The 24,047-nt window shown below is 38.2% G+C and overlaps 2 protein-coding genes across 2 annotated transcripts in view; both read right to left on the bottom strand.

Annotated features, from left to right (window-relative positions):
- Positions 1-1,928, bottom strand: part of MPHOSPH8 (M-phase phosphoprotein 8) — a 45,222-nt gene extending 43,294 nt beyond the window's left edge. Inside the window, exon 1 of the mRNA XM_016203525.2 lies at positions 1,719-1,928. Within this exon, the coding sequence (XP_016059011.2) occupies positions 1,719-1,928 (210 nt within the window). The remainder of the gene's footprint in view (positions 1-1,718) is intronic.
- A 3,922-nt stretch (positions 1,929-5,850) lies between these two features.
- Positions 5,851-24,047, bottom strand: part of PARP4 (poly(ADP-ribose) polymerase family member 4) — an 85,305-nt gene continuing 67,108 nt past the window's right edge. The window contains exons 25-34 of the mRNA XM_016203563.2: positions 23,619-23,718; positions 21,879-22,049; positions 21,546-21,626; positions 19,651-19,731; positions 18,549-18,644; positions 17,831-17,953; positions 13,526-14,593; positions 11,714-11,813; positions 9,214-9,346; positions 5,851-6,215 (exon numbers count right to left, since the gene is read on the bottom strand). Of these exons, the coding sequence (XP_016059049.2) occupies positions 6,020-6,215; positions 9,214-9,346; positions 11,714-11,813; positions 13,526-14,593; positions 17,831-17,953; positions 18,549-18,644; positions 19,651-19,731; positions 21,546-21,626; positions 21,879-22,049; positions 23,619-23,718 (2,149 nt within the window). The 3' untranslated portion in view covers positions 5,851-6,019. The remainder of the gene's footprint in view (positions 6,216-9,213; positions 9,347-11,713; positions 11,814-13,525; positions 14,594-17,830; positions 17,954-18,548; positions 18,645-19,650; positions 19,732-21,545; positions 21,627-21,878; positions 22,050-23,618; positions 23,719-24,047) is intronic.

The raw sequence follows: 24,047 nt of genomic DNA, 5'->3' as shown, positions 1-24,047 counted from the left end.
CAAGAGTCATAGCCAGTTTGTCTCAGCGGTTAGAGCATTGGGCCCATGGTAGACTGATGATTCTCAGGTTTGATTCTGGTCAAGGGCACATACCTCGTTGCAGGCCCTATTCCCCGGGCCCTGGTTGGGATGTATGTGGGAGGCAACCAATCAATGTCTCTCTCAACTGATGTTTTTTTCTCTCCCTCTCCCCCACTCTCTCTGAAAAGCAATGGAAAAAATATCCTTAGGTGAGGATTAACAACAACAACAAAAAAGATTGTATGAATAGGCAAATCCTCTTAATTCTAAAGATAGTACCCTTCTATCCAAGTATTTTTTTTAAAATTTTTTTTTTCTTTATTGATTTCAAAGAGAGGAAGAGTGAGAGAGAGAGAAACATCAATAATGTTTCATCTAGAGGCATTGATTGGCTGTTTCCTGCAGGCCCCTTACTGGGGATCCAGCCCACAAACCAGGCATGTGCCCTGATCAGGAATCCAACCTAGAGCTCCTGGATCATAGGTCGATGCTCCACCACTGAGCCATGCCGGCCCAGCGCCAAATATTTTCTAAATATTTTCTATGTGCCAAGCACTTTGTTAAATGCAGGTGATACAAAATAGTGAAACATTGGCTCCACTTCTCACCTAAAGGCACTTACAATACATTTGGGGAAATTATACCTAGAAATGTTCCTATCTTTACTGTACTACAACTAACAATAGTCTTAATGGCATTGGACTTCAATTATTTATTTACCGCACAGAAATGTTCAACATCAGCAAATGTATAGGTACAGTTTATCTCTATATCTTTAGGATCCATCACAGTCCCTAGCACACAGCAGCTGATTAAAAAGTTAACAGAAAGTGAACAAAAAAATTAACACAAGGTAGCACAAGACCAGTGGGAAATTAATAGACAATGAAAAGAATCCACTATAAAGACGTGACCACCATGTGGGGCCTTTAATCATCTCTCCCCTTCACCTCAGCCTCCAGGCCACAATTCATTACCTCATTTAATAATGGCATGTACACTAAGCGTTAACTGCATGCTGGGCACTGATTAGTACCAGTGATACCAAGATTAACAAAATCATATTCTCCGTATTCAAGGAGCAAGAGATCAACATATATGGAACGCTGATGGCTTTAAGCGCTCAAACTGAGCCCCAGAGGAGGATGCACCTCACTCCTGAGGTCAGGATGGAAACAAGCACAATGAGGTGGAGTCAGGAGGGGAAGCGGTGAGCGCCAGGCGAAGGGAGAAGGGGTGGCAGCTATGAATCGTGGAGGCTATCAAATGATGCCCAGGGGACTGGGTGGCAGTGGTCAGGTTCGGAAAGTCTTTAAGTGCACCCTCTAGGGTGAGGATGCTTAAGGTGAATGGACGTTTAAATTTTTTTTTAAATTTTTCAACTACAGTTAGTAATCTTAAAGACTTCACACTAGAAAATTGACTATGGCTTCGGAAAAAACTGAAACGACGGCGTGAACACGTACTCTGATCAGACTAATTTCAATGTCACCCCTTTCCAGTAACATAGCCCCAACCAGGTATGTCAACACAAAGCAGAGAGCGAACCTGTCACCGACTCTCACTCCCCACCCCCCACACGCTTCCGGAGACCCAACCGTCACAATTTCCCAAGACTCCCCTTTCGCGGCTCCCGCCGCCCTCCCTCAGCCCCGCCCGCGCCGAGCAACCGACCCGCGCCCGGCCCACTCACGTACCCCTTCGGTCTTCATGTCCAGGATCCTCTCCACCTCGAACACATCCTCCCCGTCCTCCTCGCTGTCCCCCACGGCCTCCGCTCCTTTCTTCCCCGCGTCCTTCTCGCCCACCGCTCCCTCGTCTTCGCCTACAGGCGGCTTGCCATGGCCGTGGGCGCCCGACACGGGAACCGCAGCCACGCTTGCCCCCTCTGCAGCCGCCGCCGCCATAGCAGGAGCCCTGGAAACCCCCGCGCCAGCGGTCGCGACGCACCCCCAGCACTCTCCGCGTTCCGTGCTCTACCCTTCGCCGCTTGGTCCCGGTGACGCCACCGGAGAGGAATCAGCAATGGCGGTACCAACCAATCACGTGGAGGCGGGCGCGCGAGAGCCCCGCGGCGCCCACCGGAAGTGGGTGGGCGGGCCGAGGGGGTGCTGGGCGGAAGTCGAGCAATGAGGGTGCTCGACGGCCTGGTGGGGCGGGGCGGGGATGACGAGGGAGGGACTTATCTCCGAAGGAATGGGGGACGGAGGGGGAGGGGCGGCAGGCTGACCGGGGTCCCGGGAGGGGTCAGGAGTCCTGGAGGGAGCGCGGGCGCCCAAGGGTACAGGTCCTGAGGGTCGCGCAGTCGGCGGACTGGCCTGAAGCTTTCTAAGAAGTGTCCGCCGGCCTCCGAGACCCAGCCGGAGCGTAGTGCCCAGAAATTAACATGTAAGATTTGGACGCTGCTAAGGCCTGTCAACAACTCAGAGTACTGTACTCGCTAGCGAGTGTACACAATTTTTATTATCAGGCTGAAAATCATGTTTTCCAGATTATACTTGGGTTTTTTTTCTATTGGATATATCTGATGGGGGTTGGGTGAGGTGGGGGACTGGGTGAGAAGATGGAGGGATTAAGAAGTACAAATTGGTAGCTACAAAATAGTTTTGGGGATGTAAATACAATATAGAGAATATAGTCAATCATATTGTAATAACTATGTAAGTGCCAGGTGGGTACTTGAAATATCAGGGGACCACTTTGTGAAGTGAGTGTCTAACCACACTAAGCTGTCCACCTGAAACTAATGCAAAATAATATTGAATGTAAACTGTAATTAAAAATGTGTTAAAAGCATCTTCTCTGGGTTATGAATGATTGACAAAGGTCACCCAAAGTTGCTAGGAAAGTCCACTTAAGGGTAAATGTTTTTCTCACTTTGAATTGCAAATATAGTCTTTATGACAGCGAGCTTTTTATTTTTCTTTCTTCCAATGGTAGACTTAACTTACAAGATTAACTTTTTAAATTTAACTCTTTGGTTAACTAAGACCAAAAGTACTCTATGACCAGCACATCCCTATGGAGAGTTGGTGCATTATTTTGTCATTTGTTGAGCTTACTGAATGTACTACGATGATACTAGGTGTTAGGAATACAACAAGCATAGTCTTGCCTTCCAGGGACTCAGTCTATAAAAGGGAGACATACAACAATTCTAATAATTATATATATATATATTTTTTTAATATGTCTATTGATTTCAGAGAGAGAAAGGGAGACGGAGAGGGAGAGAAACATCAATGATGAGAGTCATTGATCGGCTGCCTCCTGCACACCCCCTAATGGGGAACAAGCTGGCAACCAGGGCATGTGCCCTGACCGGAATCAAACACGGATCTTCTGGATCATAGGTCAATGCTCAACCGCTGAGCCCATGCCAGCCAGGCTATCTATCTATCTATCTATCTATCTATCTATCTATCTATCTATCTATCTATCTATCTATATCTATCTATCTATCATCTATCTATCTACCTATCTTTTTTTATTTTATTTTATTTTATTTTATTTTATTTTATTTTATTTTATTTTATTTTATTTTTGTTTGAAATATTACAGATGTCCCTTTTTCTCCCCAATAGATATATTTTTTTAAATTAAAAATAAGTTTAAAAAAATATAACCAACTAACATTAGTTGATGAGGGAAAGCTCATTATTTCAGAAGAATTCCAGCTAATAAGTCTAGAAGAGAGAGTCACAGCATTTCATGAAAATAATTCAGGCAACAAAACTATTAGGTGAAAGATGGATGAGGAACTGGATGCCAAAATCTCTCTCCACAGATTCAGGGAAAACACACTGTCACTGTGGAAACCCACTGATCAATGTAAACATTATTAAAAGTAGAACAATAACCAGACTCAACGGCTTCTGTGGACAAAAATGTTGATCCTTAACCTACTCAGGTCTTTAGACCTAATTTCCATTCTACAAGAAACATGGAGAAAGAGAAAAGGAAGCAACCAGACAAGTACAGAATGTACAACATCCTAAAGGACAATTGACCCTGTTTCTTCAACAAGTCAACAGCGGAAGAGGAAAGAAAAGAAAGTTCTAAATTTATAAAAACTTTAAATCTCAAAATAATTTTTATTTATTTATTTATTTATTTATTTATTTATTTATTTATTTATTATTTACTTATTTATTCATTATTTATTTTTTAGAGACAAAGAGGAAGGGAGAGAAAGAGCAAAACAGTGATTTGTTGTTCCACTTATTTGTGTGTTCATTGGCTGGTTCTTGTATGTGCCCTCGCCGGGGATGGAATCCACAACCTTGGTGTATCAGGATGATGCTCTAACCAACTGAGCTACCTGGCCAGGGCTAAAAAATTTAAGTATATATATTCACTGAAAAACTTTTCAATTAACCCAAAATATGTAAGATAGAAATAATGTTCCTACTCCTCAAAAGTAACCAGTTTGGGATATGATATGACAGATTTTTATGCAATACATATATAAACATCCATTTGTATCATTTTTAAAATGAGTTTTGTTGCACATCCTTCTGTGTGTGTGTCCATATTTCTATAAGTTCAATTTCTAAAAGTTGAATTCCTTTTAGTGAAATTTATAGGTCAAAGAGGGTAGTGATAAATACCTGTATTGCAAAGTTTTGTTTTACTAGAATGTTTCCAATAACAATGTAACGAAGTACCTGTTAACCCACATATTCTTTGTTAGAGTATTATCAATTGTTTAAATCCCTTAATCAATCAACCATGAAAAGACCGTTTATCTTCTGTGATTATGTCAAGCAGACAAGTAGGCAAAGATGTAATAACAAGTCACTGTAAATTTCGATGACTTATTATATATAAACAGCAAGAAGAAAAGCAGTCAAAGATACTACCTTCCCTTGTCCAACACTCCCAAAGGTGCTAGATAATTGCAACATGAGTTGTGGGACACATCATTGTTGAGGATCCAATTCTAGATGCAGCTGAGGGTTTTAGTCTGCAACTGTATCTTGAACTTCATACCTTATCAGAACTGGGAGGTGACGAGAAACAATCTCAGGACAGCCTCCCAGGGAGACATAGAGCCAGGTGGGAAGCCTCATGGCAGCTCCTAACCTCTCATCCTTCTGGTACCAACAGGATCACAAGGCCTTCTAACAAGATTCAATAAGCTGCAGCTCAAGCCCAGGGAATTAGGATGGGTCACAAATTAGAATGTTGAAAGTTACTCAAGATAAAGGCAGGTCTAGCAGTAGAAAGGAAAATCCTGAACCATGTGAATGAGGGGAGGTATTGGGCAGTTGGTTAATGGCAGCAATGAGGACAGGTAGGAGGGTAGCCAAAAAACTGTAACCCAAAGAAACCGAGGTTTTATGAAAAAGTAGAGGAAATGGCCTAGGAGGAAATGGCCTGTGGAGGAAAGTGGACCTTATACCTTTCACAAAAAATAACTGAAACTAGAACACAGACCTAAACGTAAAATGCAAAACTATAAAACGTCTAGAACATAGGTGAAAATCTAGAAGACCTTAGGTTTAGTGATGAGATTTGAGACACAACACCAAAAGCAAGAGCCATGAAAGCATTGCTTGGGATACCCAGTTTCTCTAACAAGAAGTGTATGAGGGGATCTGCAGAGTAGGACCCACACCAAGGAGTATGCACACTGGGGGTGAAGGTCTGGATACCCAGGACCCTGGAAATGGGAATGTGGACATCAACCAAAGACCTGTTTCCTTCCAGCTTTCTCAGTCCAGCTGGACCAGTCTATACCAGACTCCTGAAAGGGGAGAAGGCAATGAGCTTCCAGGACCATCCAGATGTGTCTTTCATCACCTTAAAACATTTAAACACAAGAAATCTGTAATACTGTGATTTTTATTTACTATTGCTTGTTCATTAAAATAATTTTGCTTCTATGTAAGTGACTTATTGCTACTTTTGATAAAATCATAATTAAATTTCATTATAGGTGTCTTAATATTATTATAGAAGCTTGAAAAAAGTTTAAAATACAGTTTCATCTGATTCAGCCTTGACCATAATTAAGAACTCTATGAAGAGGAGAGGTAGTATTTATGGGTTGGATTCCCAATAGTTGTTTAGTGGCACAGTCCCAGTCTTTACCCAATTCAAGCCGTTGGCAGATAGATGGATATTGTCCTTCAGTTCTTCTTACCCATTCACTTGCTTTCTTTATTTTCTCAAAAGCCCAGGGAATATTCCTAGATTTAGAAAACAATGTTTCCATCAATTTCAGAATATAATTAGATATGAAATGTAATGTGGTACCAAATCTAGCACATTAGCTCAAACAAAATAATTGTCAAAAATTAAGATTTTTAAGAAAAGCAGTTCTCTTTGACACTTTATTAAAGTTATTCTACCAGCCTGACATGCTTTTAACTTATTAAGTACATTTTTTAAAAATATATATCTTTATTGATTTCAGAGAGAGGAAGGGAGAGGGAGAGAGAGAGAGTGAAACATCAATGATGAGCGAGTTATTGATCAGCTGCCGCTTGCATACCCCCTCAGTGGGGATGGAGCCCGCAACCTGGGCATGTGCCCTGACTGGGAATCGAACCCCAATAGCCTGGATCCTAGGTCAATGCTCAACCACTGAGCAATGCCCAGCCGGGCTATTAAGTATATTTTTAAGAATATTATACCCTTCACTTCCCAGCTTCCACTGTGTGTCACAGACTTCCTTGCTGCTCTAGGACAACTCAAGTATCTTCTAGCCTTTATACATCTATTTATTGTCATTCTTTTCCATTCTCCATCTAATCCTACCCATTCTTCACATATAAACTCAATCCTATTTACAAATTAGACTTCCATTTCTCTCTCCTTTTCACTCTACCAGGAATTCTCAACTTGACTAGTTATTTGCAAAGTACCTGAGTGTCACCCATGAAACTAAAACTGGCATATACTTAATTCTATCACATAAACTTACTAGTAAAATGTGCATATTAAAAACTTCGAGTTTGTGTCTATTAAATGCTGTTGAATATTCAAGACTGTCAAGTATTCAAATCTGCTTAAGACTCAGAAAAATTCTGAAATTTTTGATTAATATTAGTTGCTTCCTCTTTTGTCATCTGCTAGAAGTTGTTACCAAACAAGTGGTAAAACATTAAAGTTTTAAAGAAAATTCTATGGGGGGGAAACCAAAAATTTGAAAGATTCTCTCCATCTTCCAGATTTTTTCCCATGTAAACTGGGAAAGGGCCATCAGAATAGTGTGGTGGTGAAGACCTGGGTTCAAATCCTGCTTCTTCAATTACACAGTATTGCCTGTGTGATACTGGGCAGCTTTCATTCCACACTGGAAGTCTCAGTTTCCTCAATTATGATAACGATATGAGATCCTGTGGGTTTCTTGTGGGGATTAACAAAATGCATGTTTAACAGTCCCTGGCACAGAGTAGGTAGTCAATAAATACTTGCTGAATATCATGATGATATGAACATACCAAATAGCAACAGGATAAAAGTGGTTAAAAGATTTGTTTCTCAATAATTATTAGTCTTATAGTTTACTAACTACTGAAAGCAACAAAACTGATTTTAAATATTCTCACTAATTCAACTGGCCTTCCTTTAATCCAAATGGCCTTGAGACTTCTGACTGATCCTCCTGCTAGTGTGAAAATTTTGTTTATACATCTCCATGCAATGTGCTATTGCATTAACATGTAAATCATGAAGTAGGAAAAAGAGAAAGAAAAGTTTTAAATAGGCAATAAACAGGAAATAAAAATTATTTAAAGGTTTTATTTATTAAAGTGTCAACAAACCATTTTGCTCTCACAGTAACAGTAATATAATAAGAGCCATATTTTACTTTTTAAAATCTTGCTTTAATACTTTGTGATATGTAATTCAAAAGTAGGTTCAAAGTTGTTAATATTTGATCTAGAGGCTATCATAGCTGGAGCAGATCAAAACAGAAATGTCTCTGTGAGAGGATGAAAATAGTTCTCATTTAATTTAATTTTATCTGTAAACATGTATCTCTAAGGGATAAGAACTTTTTCTTAAACATGACAAAATAGTTATAATTCTTTAGTATTACAAAGCACCCAGGTAATGTTTAAGTTTTCCTAATTGTGTTCTTTTAATACAATGGATTTTGTTTAAATCAGGATCTAAACAAGTTCTACATATTGCCTTTGGTTCGTATGACCATTAATTTATAGGTTCCAATTCTCTCCTCTTTTTTGTCTTGCCATTTATTTCCTGACATCCCAGACACTGCTGAGTGCATTCCCATGAATAATTTAACATGCTCAAGCTCTATTCTCTGATATTTGATCTTTATTATGTAAAATATTTACACAGTTTCTAAGTCGAAACCATAAAACAAGGTATATTAGGAGAAACTTAGCCTTCATCGTTGTCTCCTTCTCCTCCTCCTATAGATAATATTTTTATTAGTCTTACTAATTTTCCCTTTATCTTGCCTTTTAAAAAAACATAAGCAAATTACATACGCGTGTGTGTGTGTGTGTACACAAGGGCACCCATTTGCATGGGGTATGGATAGAGTTTTGATGGATAAGGGGTATTCATACAGGCACTTGAGGCCTCTTGTGGTACCAGGGGTCAGCCAAGGGTTAGCAGCCAGGGCCCGAGAACTGGATCTCTCTACACTACATTTTGGCATAAAACGTCAAGTGATCCTAGAATTCTAAATTTGAATCTGGTCTTCTAGTTGGTTATGTTAGATTTGTCAAAGTAAAACTTTGGATCATATTTTATTTAACAATTTCTTAGTTTAACTTACAACTTTTAAAGACTTAGACTTACAGCATGTCAGTTTGCATTTGTATTGTTGGCCCAGGCCCTGCAATTGTTGGGACCAGGAACTTTCTAAGAATACATAGAATCCATATATTATAGTGAAAAGAGTTCTAAGCCAGGAGCCAAAGAACTGGGCTCCAGTGTAAAGCTACACTTAAACTCTCTGAATTTTCTTGTGCAACCAAAGAGGCAAATACACTGTCGGCCCTGCCAACAGAAGAGCGCGGGGGAGACATGCCCTGTGAACAAATTCTCTTTGTACTTAGAACTCTGTGGGGCTTATTAGGTTTAGTTAAGAAATGGTTGAAAATATAAGTCATTTGTTTAGTAATATAGTTAAATGGAAAAAATATAGTTAAATATTAAATAATATTTAAAAATTAAAAGATACATAGTTAAATGGAAAAAAACCTGTAAATGGAGGCATCATCCAATTTCATCAGGGATTTGAAGACTATTCCCACTTTTTCCAACCTGGTGCAAAGAAACTGCAGTACCAGAAATGTGGCAATCAGGTCCAGGAGACGTTCTCTTCCTTTTATACCTAAAAGTGGAAAACTCTTTTATGTCTGCTGGAAACTGCACCTCCAACTAAACCATTTATAAAAGTTCTATGAAAGAATTACAGTATGAAACCATACCACAATAGCAGATCATAAAACAGAGTCTCTATTACTTTTCAAGGTCTTTAATTAGTCTATTTAAATAAAAAACAAGGAGGATCTGGAACATGTGCCTGTCATATTATCCTGAAGGTTATCAGGAAACTGAATTAGATACAGACCTCCCCTCCCTTGCCATCTTTAATAACTAGAGAAGCATGCAGAGAGAAATTCATTTTCTAGGCTCTGGCTACAAATAGCTCAGAAGAGAAAACTTAACTACACAACATATAAACAATCAACATGGCTGATTAGACCAGTATATCAAATTATTTCAAGCTCTGGACTCTATACTTTGATCTTTCTAAATAAGATCAGATATGTAGCCCCAGCCAAACCAAATACTTTTTGTTTCCTGCTTGCCTCTTTCTATAAAAGCTTGTAGCCCTTTCCCCTTACTTTGTAGTTCTCTGGACTCAAGAGGGGAGACTGCTCTCTTCATGAAGTATGAAATAAATTTTTAAAAAATTGTTATTTATTGATTGATTTTAGAGAGGGGTAAGGGAGAGAGAGAGACATGGATTTGTTGTTCCACTTATTCGTAGGTTGATTCTTATATATGCCCTGACAGGATAGAACCCACAAAAATGCTGTATAGGATGATGCTCTAACCAACTGAGCTACCCAGCTAGGGCTCTGAAATAAAAAAGTTTTAGATCAACTGAATTGTTCTCTTTGATTATTTTAATAGTATCTACAGGTAACCAGTGTTATTTATCCAAATAAAGATATTTTACTACATTATGAAATACCAAAATTGCAAATGGAAGTTAACATATATTGGGCCCAGAAATCAAACCTTCATTATAATTTCTTTAATGCAAGTAATGTATTTGAAATCACTTTATATAATAAATTAGACATTTATCAAGTCTCTCTGTTTTACTGTCATTTGAAAACCAAACTCTGTCTCCCTAACACTTGGCAGTGGCTGAAATTTCTGCTCAGCTCTTGATTTTTCCTGGATTCGTTAAAGTCACGCCCTACTAACTTCAAGGTTAGCAGACAGTCAAGGATCTTGAGGGAATTTATACGCAATTTTCAGAGTTCTCCCACTGTCTAGGATTTTCACCCTTAATTTCCAGCCACTCTGGCAGCCTCAAATTCCAACATTTATGTCATCATTCCACTGAGGATTTCTGTTTCAGTTCTAACCTCCATGTGCCTCAGCAACTGAGAAGTGCCTTCAGGTGAAAAGCCAGATAATGGCACTCACCTTATTTGCCTCCCTTCTTTCAAGAACTGTGTCCCCTCCAGTTCTGCCCATTTTTTATTGCATTCCAGGCCTTCCTTCAGAGAGAGGCTTTCAAATAGATGCCCAGGGCTAGTAAATGTTATTGGCAGGGAAGTTAGTCAGATACAAGCTCTTCTATTGTTCTAGAAACCTGAACTCTCTCAATATGCAAATTTTCATTATTCCTTTTTAGTCTAGTGAAAGTCAAACAGCAAAGAGTGTGCTGACCCTGGAAAAGGCCTGGAATATGAAAACCCTGGTACTTTAGAGGTGACGGTAGGGGAATTAGATACTGTTGTTCAACGAATACTGACTAGTTGTTTAATAATGTGCATGTATGTTTTATTTAAAAAATCTCTTAACCTAAGGCTAGTATTTGACCTTCAAACTACTTGCTGGTTTGAGGATGTCCAGGATCTCCTCATCCATCCAATTCATTGTCATAAAAAGAAACAGGTCCGGCTGAACAACATGCTCTGGAAGAGACTGACTGGCTGCTCATCAAAGCTATCTTCTCTTCCTGGGCACAAAGCCCTGTATCTGAGTAGGGCTCTGTGACTAGTTCCTGCCATACTTTCTCTTTCTTCCTCATGCCTACCTGGTAAATGATGCCAGAGTTGTCTTTTTTCTTCTTTTCTTTCACCAGAGTAATTTTTAAAGACACATGATGATGGTAGAGCCACAATATGGAAAGAGTCTGGGTCTCTAAATGACTATGTGGAGTAGAACTTCCCTGCTGACTGATATTTGACTGTGATTTGGGCAAGAAAGTAATCTTTGTGTTAAGCAACTTAAGGTTTGGATTTTTTAAAATAGCAGTTATTGCTACTTATGCTAATAAATTTGCATAGGTGATTAGTGGTAAAGATATGACTATAAACTAGTCCCCTATTTCCTTTGATGATTAACAAATATAATTCCAATCATATGTAACTTACATAATTATATCAATACACTAGCTTACGAAAATTATAATGACTAGAGTCATTTAAAGAATTAAAAAATAGTGACTTACCTAGAGACCGAATGCCTTTTTGTTCAAGAAAACTGTTTAAAATAGTTATATTAAGGTTCAATATAAGTCCCAGTGCTGGCGTAAGTTTCCAGAAGCCATCCTATGAAGTTCAGAAAACAAATTTAAGTAACATTCTTGAAATTTCATCACATAAGAAGTTATGGGATGAATAAGTTTCCAATTGTTTCAATTTGGTTTATGAAGACATGTCTAAAATTTTTATTACTGTAAAATCAAAGTTCTTCCTATACTAGTGACACAGTATTGTTGGGAATTTCATAGATACTATAGCCACTAAGAATCAGAAAAAGGGTAATGTGTAGAGATTTTTAAAAATGGTATTATATATTTTTCTTCTAAAAATGAATTGTTTCTCACAGCAATGTTCCTCAAACTTTTAAATAGCATGATTCCTTTGTTAAACATTAAAAATGTACCCTTATGACATCTGAAACATGAAAATGACATTTTTTTACTAAATATAAAATTTTTATGTTGAATATACTCTTTAAAACTACTTCCTTGTGCTCCCTGTCCCCCACTCACCCCAGCAAAAAGTAACTGCTTTTCAGGCTAACCTCTGTGACATGCTTATGGGGGTGAGGTAAGCTTCCATGTGGGGATCCTAACCTTGAATCAGACAGATTCTGGGTCTCAGGGGAACTCATACAGGGGAGCAGAAAGGAGTGTGATGTCACAGGCAGGTGCACATGTTAAAGGATCTATGGTCATAATTTGAAAAATACCAGCAGTGGTAATATGTGCCAACCAGTATTGAACAGGTGCCAGGTGGTATTTTATCTTTTCAGCCATTCCTTGTGGAGGTACTGTTACTACAACCACTTTGCAGAGTGAGGACACTGTAGCACAGGAAGGTTAAGGCACTTGTCCAAAGTTATACAGCTAATAAGTGGCACAGCGAGGATTTAAGCCCCAACAGTATGGCTCCTGGGTCCACAGATAGCAGTGGCTGCTGTACCACTACGTATACTGCTTTTATAGACATCCTTCCAGGTAAGGGCATCTGGGCATCTGCTATAATACTGCTTAAACCTCAAACCACAATATGAGGTATTATTATTATTATTATTCCCATTATATGGATAAGGAAACTGAGGCTAAGAAAGGTTATCTGACTTGCCCCAAATCACTAAGCAGCAGGGCTGGGACTCAAACTTAGTTTTATACTAAATCCAGTTGTTTTTGCTACTAAACTACTTTATATTAAAACAAATAATTACAGATGTGAGAGAGGGCCTTAGTACCTGTGCAGGAGGTATATTTATAGGGTGTTTATTAGCTTCACAAATGGAATGATTTGTGAAGCTACTAAACACAATCTTAGATGCTGACATATGCTCTAATACAATCTTACATGCTGCATTATATTCCCAGGACCTTCTGTAGAAATATTTAGAGTATGCTTACAGTGTCTGCTTAACATCACAATGGGAAATTCACGAGACTTGCAGTTCATCAGTTCTAGAACCTAGGAAATTAAGGTCTTACCCTTGACCCATTGAGGGATGCTCATTTTCAACTGAGGAATATTATCATTCGCTAGCATGATATTCTGGCCCAAGGGTTATAAGCAGATAGACAAACAACAGTCATCATCAAGCATACTGATTTCTGCAATTGCTTTTTTTATTTCTTAGCAAGATTTTCTCAATGAAAGATTACACTCTGGCACAAGTCCCTTAACTCACTGTGGATTGGTCATACACAATTCAGTGACCAGCCACTTTGAGTAGTACTCTTCTCAACTATGAAGCAAATTAAGCATAGACACTGGTGAAATAAGACTAATACCTCAGTTTGTAGACTGAAGAGTTCAGTCCCAGGCACAAAATTCCTCCAGCTTTCTTTGCAGCCTGTGTCATCCTCGTCATTCAGTACCGGAAAGCTTGCAGGAAATTCTCTTGCTTTATCAGATTTTTCTACCTTTTCAAAAAGTCTACTTGCCAGAAATCCTGGTGTTTCATCACTTTTTGTTTCAAAAGAACTTATGGTAGTCAAATATGCATGTGAAAGAGAATCTGATGATGCAGTTCTTGCAGAAATAATTGATGGACAAGCCCCAAATGCAGGAGGGGCCCCACAGTGAGCAAGGCCAATTTGATGTATGGGCTGCTTGTAACTGGTGCTCAAGGGAGCTGGGGAATTTAGAAAATGACGGGGAGAGGAACCAGGAAGAAGATGAAAACTAGACCTTTTGATTGGACCAGGGGGAGGAAGTCTAGGGGGAGAGAACAAAAGATTCTGCTGAGGTGGAGAGTCCAACTCAAGGGAAAAGTCACTACAAGGGCCTTCACAACTTTTAGGTAGATCAGACTGTCTGGAGCTATACCAGGCACCTGAGAAAGCAGAACCAGTAGAAGATCCAAAAGGTGGGTTCTGGGAAGGCAATCTGGGAGGTGAACCCCACTTAAGGGAAATGCCAGTACAACGGCCTGTCTCAAGGCCTTGGTTCTTCTTAGATAGACCAAACTGTTTGGGACTAGCAAGAGAACCAAAAAGAGGGCTGTGAGGAGGTAAGTTGGGAGAACAAAGGGAAGCAGATCCAACAAAGGAAGCAGGTGGGGAACAGGGGGAGCCAGGGGCAGCAAAAGAGTTGGAAACAGCAAGTTTTGGTGAAATGGCTTTTGTAAATACTGGTTTAATTACTGTGTGTTTAAATGAATCTACTTGACTTAAATCCAATGGCCTTTCCACATCTCTACATTCAAAATTGTGTGTTAAAGGTTTTTCTGGTAGGTGGGAGCCTAAACTAAGCCCTTCAAAATCTTCAAAAACTTTGAGCTTAGATGATTTATGTTTTTTTTTAGTCAAACGTTTAAACTGCAATTCTTCCTGCCATTCAGAGGGTGCTGAAAGAGCCTGTCCAGAAGAAAAAATTATAATGTCAGGAAAAATGGAATAAAATGAACTATCAAGCAAATGTCCTTCCTAGTAGCTGACTTCCCAGTACCTAGCAATTGCTTATCCCAAAGCACTAAAAAGAGAAACTATTCAAGATCATTTAAATGAAACGTCCTCATTTTGTAGATGTGGAATCTGAGATTTGGAGAGGATATCAGCAATAAATACATTACAGATCTTAATCTCTCTTAGTTCTCAGAATCATGGAATTTTTGAATACCCCTTATTTTACACAAAAGGAAACTGTGGACCATAGAAGCGACATGCCCAAGATTTTACAATTAGCAGTATCATAGTGTATAAATTAGCCCTAAAATAAGCTCATAATTTGAAGTAAATTATTCTAGTTCTTTATACTGTTTTATAACAATATTAAATGAGAAAACTGAAAATTTCAAAAGCTTTAAAGTAACTTAATGAATATATCTTTATACCAGAATATAAACAAAATATACAACAAAAGGGATTGAAGGGTGCTATGCTACCATTATTATTTGAATATCATTTAAAGAGTATTCCTTAAATTCTGCATGTAAATAAAATGCAGTTTTGTATGAATTACAAACCCTTGAGGCATTTTGGAATTGGCTAGCCTCTAATTTTACCAGTGTAACCGAGCTATTTTAAAAAAGGAGTAGTCCTTTCCCACCTCAGTCAAGTTTTAAGTATACATTTAAGTAATTAATATCAAAGAATATATGACAAAATTCACATTCCACAAATACATGGAGATTAAACAACATATTACTAAAAACTGACTGGGTTAAAGAATAAATAAAAGGTGAGATCAAAAGATACAGAGAGACAAATGCGCATGACAATACAACATATCAAAACTTCTGGGATGCAGCAAAAGCAGTAATAAGAGGGAAGTTTATATCATTACAGGCCTATCTCAAGAAACAAGAGAAATCCCAAGTACAACCTAACATCACATCTTAAAGAACTAGAAAATGAAAAACAAAAGCAACCCAAAGTCAGTAGAAGAAAGGAAATTACAAAAATTAGAGCAGAATTGAATGAAATAGAGAACAAAAAGACTATACAAAATATTAATAAAACAAAGAGCTGGTTCTTTGAAAAGATTAATAAAATTGACAAACCTCTGACTAGACTCACTAAAGAGAAAAAATCCATACAAACAAAATCAGAAATGAGAGAGAAGTCACCAGAGACATCACAGATATGCAAAGGATCATATTAGAATATTATGAAAGACTATAAGAATCCAAATTAAATATCCTAGAAGAAATGGATAAGTTCCTAGAAACATACAACCTTCCTAGACTAAAACATAAAGAATTGGAAAATCTAAATAGACTGATCAACATTGAGGAAATTGAACCAACCATCAAAAACTTCCCCCAAAATTAAAAGTCCAGGACCAGGTGGCTTCACCAATGAATTCTACCAAACATTCAAAATATCCAAAAGGATATGTTGCAGCAATCAAACCCCTGCAAAACCTCCTGGTCACACTGTGATCCTCTCTGAGGACAAGTTCTGTCACCAGCTCCTAGTGTCTCTCACCAGAGAGGGTAAATGTTCAAAAATTTTAAAATAAGGACATGAACAAATAAGCAAAGAAATGTCCATTTTTTAATTTTTGTTCTTCCATGTGGAGTAAGTAGCAGGTTATTCACACTGTTTTCCACCTTGATTTTCCTACTTAATACATCTTAGAGAATCTTCCCATAATAGCACATGAAGACACCTCACTCTTTTTAAGGGCTGTATATACATTGTATTACACTGCACAGAGGTTGTACTGACCTCCTGTGCCCTCAGCTTGTGGGTGGGTGCCTGTTTTAACACCCTTTCTAATGATGATGACAGCTCACATTTACTGAATACTGACCAAGAGGCAGGCCTGCTCTACTGGCCTTATGTACATTAATTCCTGCACCCTTCATAACAACCCTGTGTGGCAGGTTTTCTTACTACTTTCAATCATCTCCCTTTTTTGATCTTGTCAACCTGATGCATAAAAGAATAGACCTCATTGCCGTTTTAATTTGTATTTCTCTTAGCCACAGTGAGGCTGAGCATCTTCTCCTATGTTTAAGAGCCACATTATTTTCTTATTCATGATCAAACCTTTTGCCTGTTTTTTGCTTGAATGACTGATCTTGTTCTTAATTCATGGGAGCTCTTTATATATTAAGGAAATCAATCTGTCTCTAGTGGAAATATTTTTTTCCTCAGTTTATCATTGTTTTAGGATTTTTTCTATCATATGCCTAAATCTCTTTCATTTTTTGGAAACACCATTCAAAGATCTTCTCAATGTTAGCTTTTCAGTACAGTGTTTGTTTATTTAACCCTCCTCCCCCCCCCCCTCATTTGAGGAAACATTTATGGGTTTGTTTTGTTGATGTTGTGTTTTATTTACTATCTTAAAACATACTAAACATTATTATAATGTATGATGCTAGGTGGGTACTAGACTTACCAGGGTGATCACTTCATAAGTTATGTAAATGTCTAATCACTATGTTGTACACCTGAAACTAATAATAATATTGTATGTCAACTGTAATTGACAAGTAAAAAACATTTTTCAAAAAATCGTAGTAAATGTGACTTTATGAGCAAAGCAAATGACATCTAATGTGTTTTTATGTTCTTAAACGGCATCATAACTTTAAAATGGATCCAAGAAAATTAATGTTGCCTATATTGTATTTTCCAAAAATTCCTAAAATTTGGCAGTTTTACTTCTCTAACCTGGATATCTGAGAACACTGTCTTGTTCCTTTGTTTCTGAATATGCCTTACAATTTTTAGGGAAGTCACATTTCTCAATTTCTATTATGTCTCTGGCTGTAGAAGTCACAGTATAAGGCTCTGTAAACTTTAAGACACACTGGTGGTGAATTTCTATTATTACGTAAGACTTTATCACTACTTTCATGACGAACCTATTAAATTACTGAAAGTAAATGACTTTAGCTTCCTGTGTGAAAGTTTATTATATGAAGCAGAACCACACTTGTTCCCTCTTTTGTACTCTACAGCTACATTTATACATGGTGACTATCTCAGTCATGTAACAGCATTTTTATAAATGTACAAATGTTTGTATATGTATTCTGCATACTCAAGTAATAAAGGTACTATTTTAGCAAAGGGTTCCCCTCACCACCATAAAAATATGAAAACACAATAGCAATCTATGTGTTAATTAATATTTACCTGTAGTATGCTGGTGTCTGGGTGCTCTTCCTGCCAGCTCATATACGGCAGGAAATCTACATCTTCTTTGGCAATAAGTTCCAAAATATTTGGAGTATTAGGAAAAGGTGACTCATTACCATCCTATATTGAACCATAGTTAGGTAAAACAAAACAGATATTATCAAATGAAATTATTATTATACATTCTAAAGCCCTGTGAATGTCTGGTTTGAAATATGTGTGAGTGTCAGACTGGATGGTGTGTCCTGGGCCACAAGCGAAAGAGAAAGAGGTGGTGAAGACAGATGTCCTCAGTTGAGTGGCTTTTCTCTTTACTAAACTCTTCCTGGGCTCAGGCACTGCACTAAGTGCCTTATATTTAGGGAGGAAAAAGGACTTTTCAGAGAGAGAGGGTAGGGGAATTCCAGGCCTTTTTTATTTTTTGAAGGCCTTGGATTAATAAAATATAAGAAATGCCCAAAAAGTAACAAAATTGTAGTAAATTTTAAACATACACATGTAGCTAATAATTATAACATTAAAAATAATAACATGTATTCCATTTAGAGAGGTCACCATGAGCTCTCACCCTGAGGCCCTGCCTTGAGGACCCTCCTCCCTCCTCTTCCTGTTCGTCACAGGCCAAAGAGGTGGATATTGTCAGTGACAGACTAAGAGTAATTTTGTTAATATGTAAAGACGAAGAAAATAACCGCAAATTAACAACAATACATACCCTTTTCTCAACTGCCACAAAGCTTGTAAATTCTGTTATGAGAGAGTTTTCTTTACTGAGCTGAATAATCAGAGATTTGAAGATTTGCTTTTTCATCTAGGACAGAACGAAACAAATGTAAGCATGTCCTGTTTCAGTTTTTATTAAATGAGTACAAAGTGACTGAAAAGACTATTTCTATAAAAAGCAAGCCATTTCATAACTAGAATTTCAAACTAAATGTTGAGTCAATAGCCCTCTCTAAATATCTCAGGTTGGTGACTAAATGTTCTCTACTCAACTCAACTGAGCAGCCAAGTCACTGAAGGAGTAACTATTCATAGAGCCCGCTGTAGATTACAAAGGACTCTCACTTGGGAGTGTGCTGAGCTTCTGAAATCTTTTACAGTCTGTGTCTCCCGTTTTCTAGATGAGACTCTAAGGTGTGGACAGGTGGAGACACTTGTGCAGGACTGTCTGGTGACAAAGCTGGTCAGTGATCCCAGAGATAAGAGGGATGTAAGCAAAACTCAAGGCTGCTAATGGAAGGGAAGTAAAGGAGAGCAATGAAGGCACAGGCCACTTATCACAAACTGTAATTGTTTAAAAGGGAATTGGTGGCCCTGTGTGGTATGCTGGTATCTTCTTTTGGGGATGGCACTGAGTCCTCATGCTCCTAACCTCATTTAAGATCAGAGCCTCAGAGGTTTTAAGACCAGCAGGGCTGTCAAGGTGGGCTGGCTGAGAGGGACTCCCAGCCAGGGGCCTCGTCAGCTCAGCAAGGAGGGAATAAGGTGGCTGTGTCTCCTTAGGCAGGCCACCCACCCATCCTGCACCTGGCTCTGCATCAGGAAGAGGAGAATACAGCCATCAACAACATTGGCGAACTCCAGTGATAGATGCCTGAGGGCATCTATCCTCCGGCCTTTCTGATGGGTACAATTACCACAGAGTTCTCAGGAAGTTACAGAGCACCCTGCACCCCAGACGTGACACTACTTGCCCCTGATACTGCATGCACCTCCATCCAGCTAGCCTCATCTTCCATGTCCATGGATAAGTCAATTGAAGAAGAGCCAGCCATGAACAAAACATAAATGTTTTTGCTATGAAAAGAACAAACCTCATGATTCGTTTCATTTTCGTGGAGAATGCCATCTTCATAATCTCTGATCAGAGCTCGTGCTGTCAGCTTGTGAATCATCTGTTAAAACAGCAAAGGAAAAAAAGATTCAAATGCCTTCTAATTACAGTCGTACATAGAAAACCATTTTTAAAACAGGTATAATTTACACACACATTCATTCTTTTAAAGTTTGATAAGTTTTAATAAATGTACACAGTTGTGTGACCACCAATGAAATACACAGAGCAGTTCCTTCACCTTAAAAGATCCCTCATGTCCATTTGCAGTCACCTCCAGCCCCTGGCAACAGCTCATCTATTTTCTGTCCCTATAGTTTTGTCTTTTGTATAAAAAATCATTTTGCTAATTCAATTTATTTCAAAAATTGATACTGTCCTACTGTAGGAGGAGCCAGCTTAGTGCCATGGTGCCCAACCAGGACTGTGGTCTTCATGCTGAAGGGAAAGATGAAGGATTCTCTTCTCCTTCTCTCAGATGACTATGAAAGAGAACTGATTTTAAATGGCAATGTCTGCTTTTAATGAGAAGGCCAAATCCTATCATTGTGTTATTGATCAGACAGACCACAGTTCACAGACGAAGTACAACTATAAAAATTCTGATTTTATGAAAAATGACAACTTCTCAGGTAAAATTATTTTACTTTACTTCTGCCTTAGATTCAATTTTTTTTTTAATGTGGAAAGTCCCTCAAGTTCTATACATAAGTCACAGGCAATTAATAATTATAATTATTGATTCAGTGCCAAAAAGCAGTATTGTATTTAAAAAAACTAAAAAAATCCCCCCAAACCCAGCAATGTCTAGGAAGTGGTTTCTCTGGCTTTACAAATACCCCTATGAAAAGCAAGCTACATATAATATAGCATAAATAGGTTAGGAATTTTCCAGGTCTAACCACAGTATATTCAATATTAATGCAAATACTACAATATTACAAAATTTTTTATGTTAATTCATTTGCTTTTTTTAAAAATCCTCACTTGAGGATATATTCACCAACTTGAGAGAAAGAGAAAGAGAGAGAGAGAGGGGAAGGTATTGGTGTGAGAGAGAAACATTGATTGGTTGCATCCCGTACATGCCCTGACCAGAGATGGAACCCGCAACCTAGGTATATGCCCTGTCCAGGAAGCGAACCTACAGCCTTTTTGGCATATGGGACAATGCTTCAACCAACTGAGCACCTGCCCATGGCCTATTTGCTTTTAATCCAAAAGTAGAAAAAATAAACATAGCCTCAATAAGTATGTTTTATTTAGTCTATTACTGTTATTTACTATTTTAAAATAACTTAGGCAGTCCAGCAGTACTTAACTTTTATTGAGTCATAGACACCTATGAAAACCCCCCTAAAAAATTTTCATGCGTAAAATACCAAATTTAATTGCAGCTATTCATACCCACTGATGCCCATATGGAAACTCAAGAACCCCAGATGAAGAACTGCTACATTAGAAACTGAAGGAAAATGTTCTCTTTGTACTGAAATGTCAACACGGAAAAACAGCAACAAAAAAGGAAGCACACAGCTCATTCTACATGAAAATATAAAATTATTATTAGCTTTTAAGCACTGGGTCCACAGTTTAAGTTTCGGGTTTTTTTTTTTAAATCTTCACCCGAAGATATTTTTTTCCATTGCTTTTTCAGAGAGAGTGGAAGGAGGGGGGAGAGAGAGAGATTGATGTAAGAGAGACACATTGATTGGTTGCCTCCCACTCTTGTGCCAACCAGGGCCAGGGATTGAGCCTGCAACCGAAGCAAATGCCCTTGGCTGGAATCAAACCCAGGACCCTTCAGTCTGTGGGCCAATGCTCTAACCACTGAGCGAAACTAGCTCAGGCTACAGTTTAAGTTTTGAATCTTACAGTTCCAGTTGTCTTCTGTAGTTCAGTAGTTGATACCATTGTAGAAAATTCTTTCTCTTGAATTAATGCACACAGAGTTGCCTGAAACAGAAAAAAAACTCCTTACTAACTGTTCTATGCCACAATATTTTGGTCAGTGATTTCCTCTCTCCTTTCAAGGGAAATTAAAAGATTCTCCAGGGCCTCTGGTTAACCATCCACTGTATTCCTGGAAAGAAAAATTTTGCCAGCATAGTATGATTTGGGGAAGAAAGAGAGGGGAAAAAACAAAGAAAAATTACTAGCAAAATACATTGTTCTTCCCACAGTAAAAGAAATCATGTGCCTACTTACCTGAAAACAATGAGGAATAAAGCTATAGACCAGGAGTCGGTCGTTGTGGAACAAAGCCGGCACCTGGGCCGGGCCCTGCAGGGGCTCAGGTGCATCTGGACTGAGCTGCTGCCACTTCACAGAGATCGAGTGGCAGCTTGGGGATCGTGACCGAGTCATCTGGTCTTCTATCTATTTGTAAAAGAGGAATTATTTCTCTTTCAGTGTTGTATCCAGAAAATAGTTACCGAACACTTAAACTTTACATTCTGTCCTTTGAGACTTGTAGCTTTTTCCCCATCCCCTTCCTGTTATAGGATACTTTTCCAAAAAGACTTTAAGTAGAATTTTTAATAACAGCACTAGCACATAATTTAAATGTACAAAACATCCTAAAATTATTGCATTAGTTAATTACTAATATACAGCTCTGGCATGAAGTAGATTCCAGTTATAAAAAATTAATCCTACAATGACTTGAGCAGACATTTCTCCAAAGAAGATACATGAATGGCTAATAAACACATAAAAGATGTTCAACATCATGAGTCATTAGGGAAATGCACATCAAAACCCCAGTGAAATACAACTGCACACCCATTAGCATGGTTATTATAAAAACTAAAAATAGAAAATAAGGATTGACCAGAATGTAGAAAAATTGGAACCCTGGTACATTGCTGGGGATGTAAAATGGTGCAGCCACTGTGTGAAAATGGTGTGGCAGTTCCTACAAAAACTAAATATAAAATTACCATATGATCTGGCAATTCCACTTCTGGGTATATGCCTAAAATAATTGAAATCAGAGTCTCAAACCATGCTTGTACACCAATACTCATAGGAGCATGGTTCCCAGGAGCCAAAGGTGGAAACAACCCAAATATCTACCAACAAACAAATGGATGAACAAAATGTGGTAGATACAGACAATGGATATTATTCAGCCATTAGAAAGGAAGAAAATTCTGACACATCCTACAACATGGATGAATCTTGAGGAACTTATGCCAAATAAAATAAGTCAGGCATGAAAAGACATATACAGTATGATTCCACTTATATGAGGTATCTAAAGTAGTCAACTTTATAGAGACAGATAGTAGAAGGGTGGCTGGCAGGGGCTAGGGGAAGAAGAATCAGGAGTTCTTGTTTTATGGGAACAGAGTTCTGTTTGAGAAGATGAAAAAGTTCTGGAGATGGACAGTGGTGATGGTTGCATAATACTGTGAATATACTTAATGTCACTGAACTATACACTTAAATGTACTTAAAATGGTAAGTTTTATGTATATTTTGAGACACTAAAAATTCATTTTAGGTACTCTCCCTCCCATGAGCATGCCCATACCTTTCCCCTCCCTTTCCCTTCTTTTTCCTCCAAGGCACATTTCCTTGCCTCTTGCTTTCTCCTAAGCTCCATGGGTCCTTCTTTTGCTTCTGTGGCTTGTTTCCTGAGCCCATTTCTTCTACCTCTGTGACTATCTAAATACACTTTCTCTTATAGTTTGAAAAAAAATTAATCTTAGCAAAACATGTATAATATTTAATTTTTAAAAATCAATCCGTAACACTTTATAAAGCAGAAATCTAACTATTAGCTAGAAGAATGACCCAATTTTATATTCACTGTGTTCCTGCCTCTTTCTAGCTCCCATTCCGATTAATGAAATCACAGAGGTTACTGGCAGTAGATCTGTACAAAGATAACATTTCCACATGTAAACATAAGAATAGAAATAAGATGTTTGAGAAACATACCTGTTTTTTCCAACTATGTTTGGATTTTGAGTTAAAATATTCAAATAGTCCAGCACCACATTGGGACAGAATCCTTAAGATATGACGATTTGCTGTAGAACTGATCACATTAGACAGGTATTATTTTTAAAGAAATTTTAGAAACATTTTAGAAGTCCATGTAGTTAACAAGGTTGACACAGTTCAAAACTCAACAGAAAACATCATGCGCAGAAGAATTTAATCTTCTGTAGCTGAGATTCAGGAGATAAAACATGACAGACAGTAAGAAACATCAGGAGATTTGGGAAACTTAAGCTCCGACACATCAGAGGGCTTATTTCTCACTCACAACAGAATAAAAGCAGAAATCCTTGACTTCCAATTTACTGAAGGAGGGAGCAAATGATTCTGAAAACCCCCAAAAGGTACCAGAATGGTGATAAAGAT

The sequence above is a fragment of the Miniopterus natalensis genome, chromosome 2 (genome assembly GCF_054644295.1).
Source record: "Miniopterus natalensis isolate mMinNat1 chromosome 2, mMinNat1.hap1, whole genome shotgun sequence".
Lineage (NCBI taxonomy): Eukaryota > Metazoa > Chordata > Mammalia > Chiroptera > Miniopteridae > Miniopterus > Miniopterus natalensis.
Note: the sequence above shows the minus strand (reverse complement) of the source record. Positions and strands in the feature narration are given on the sequence as shown.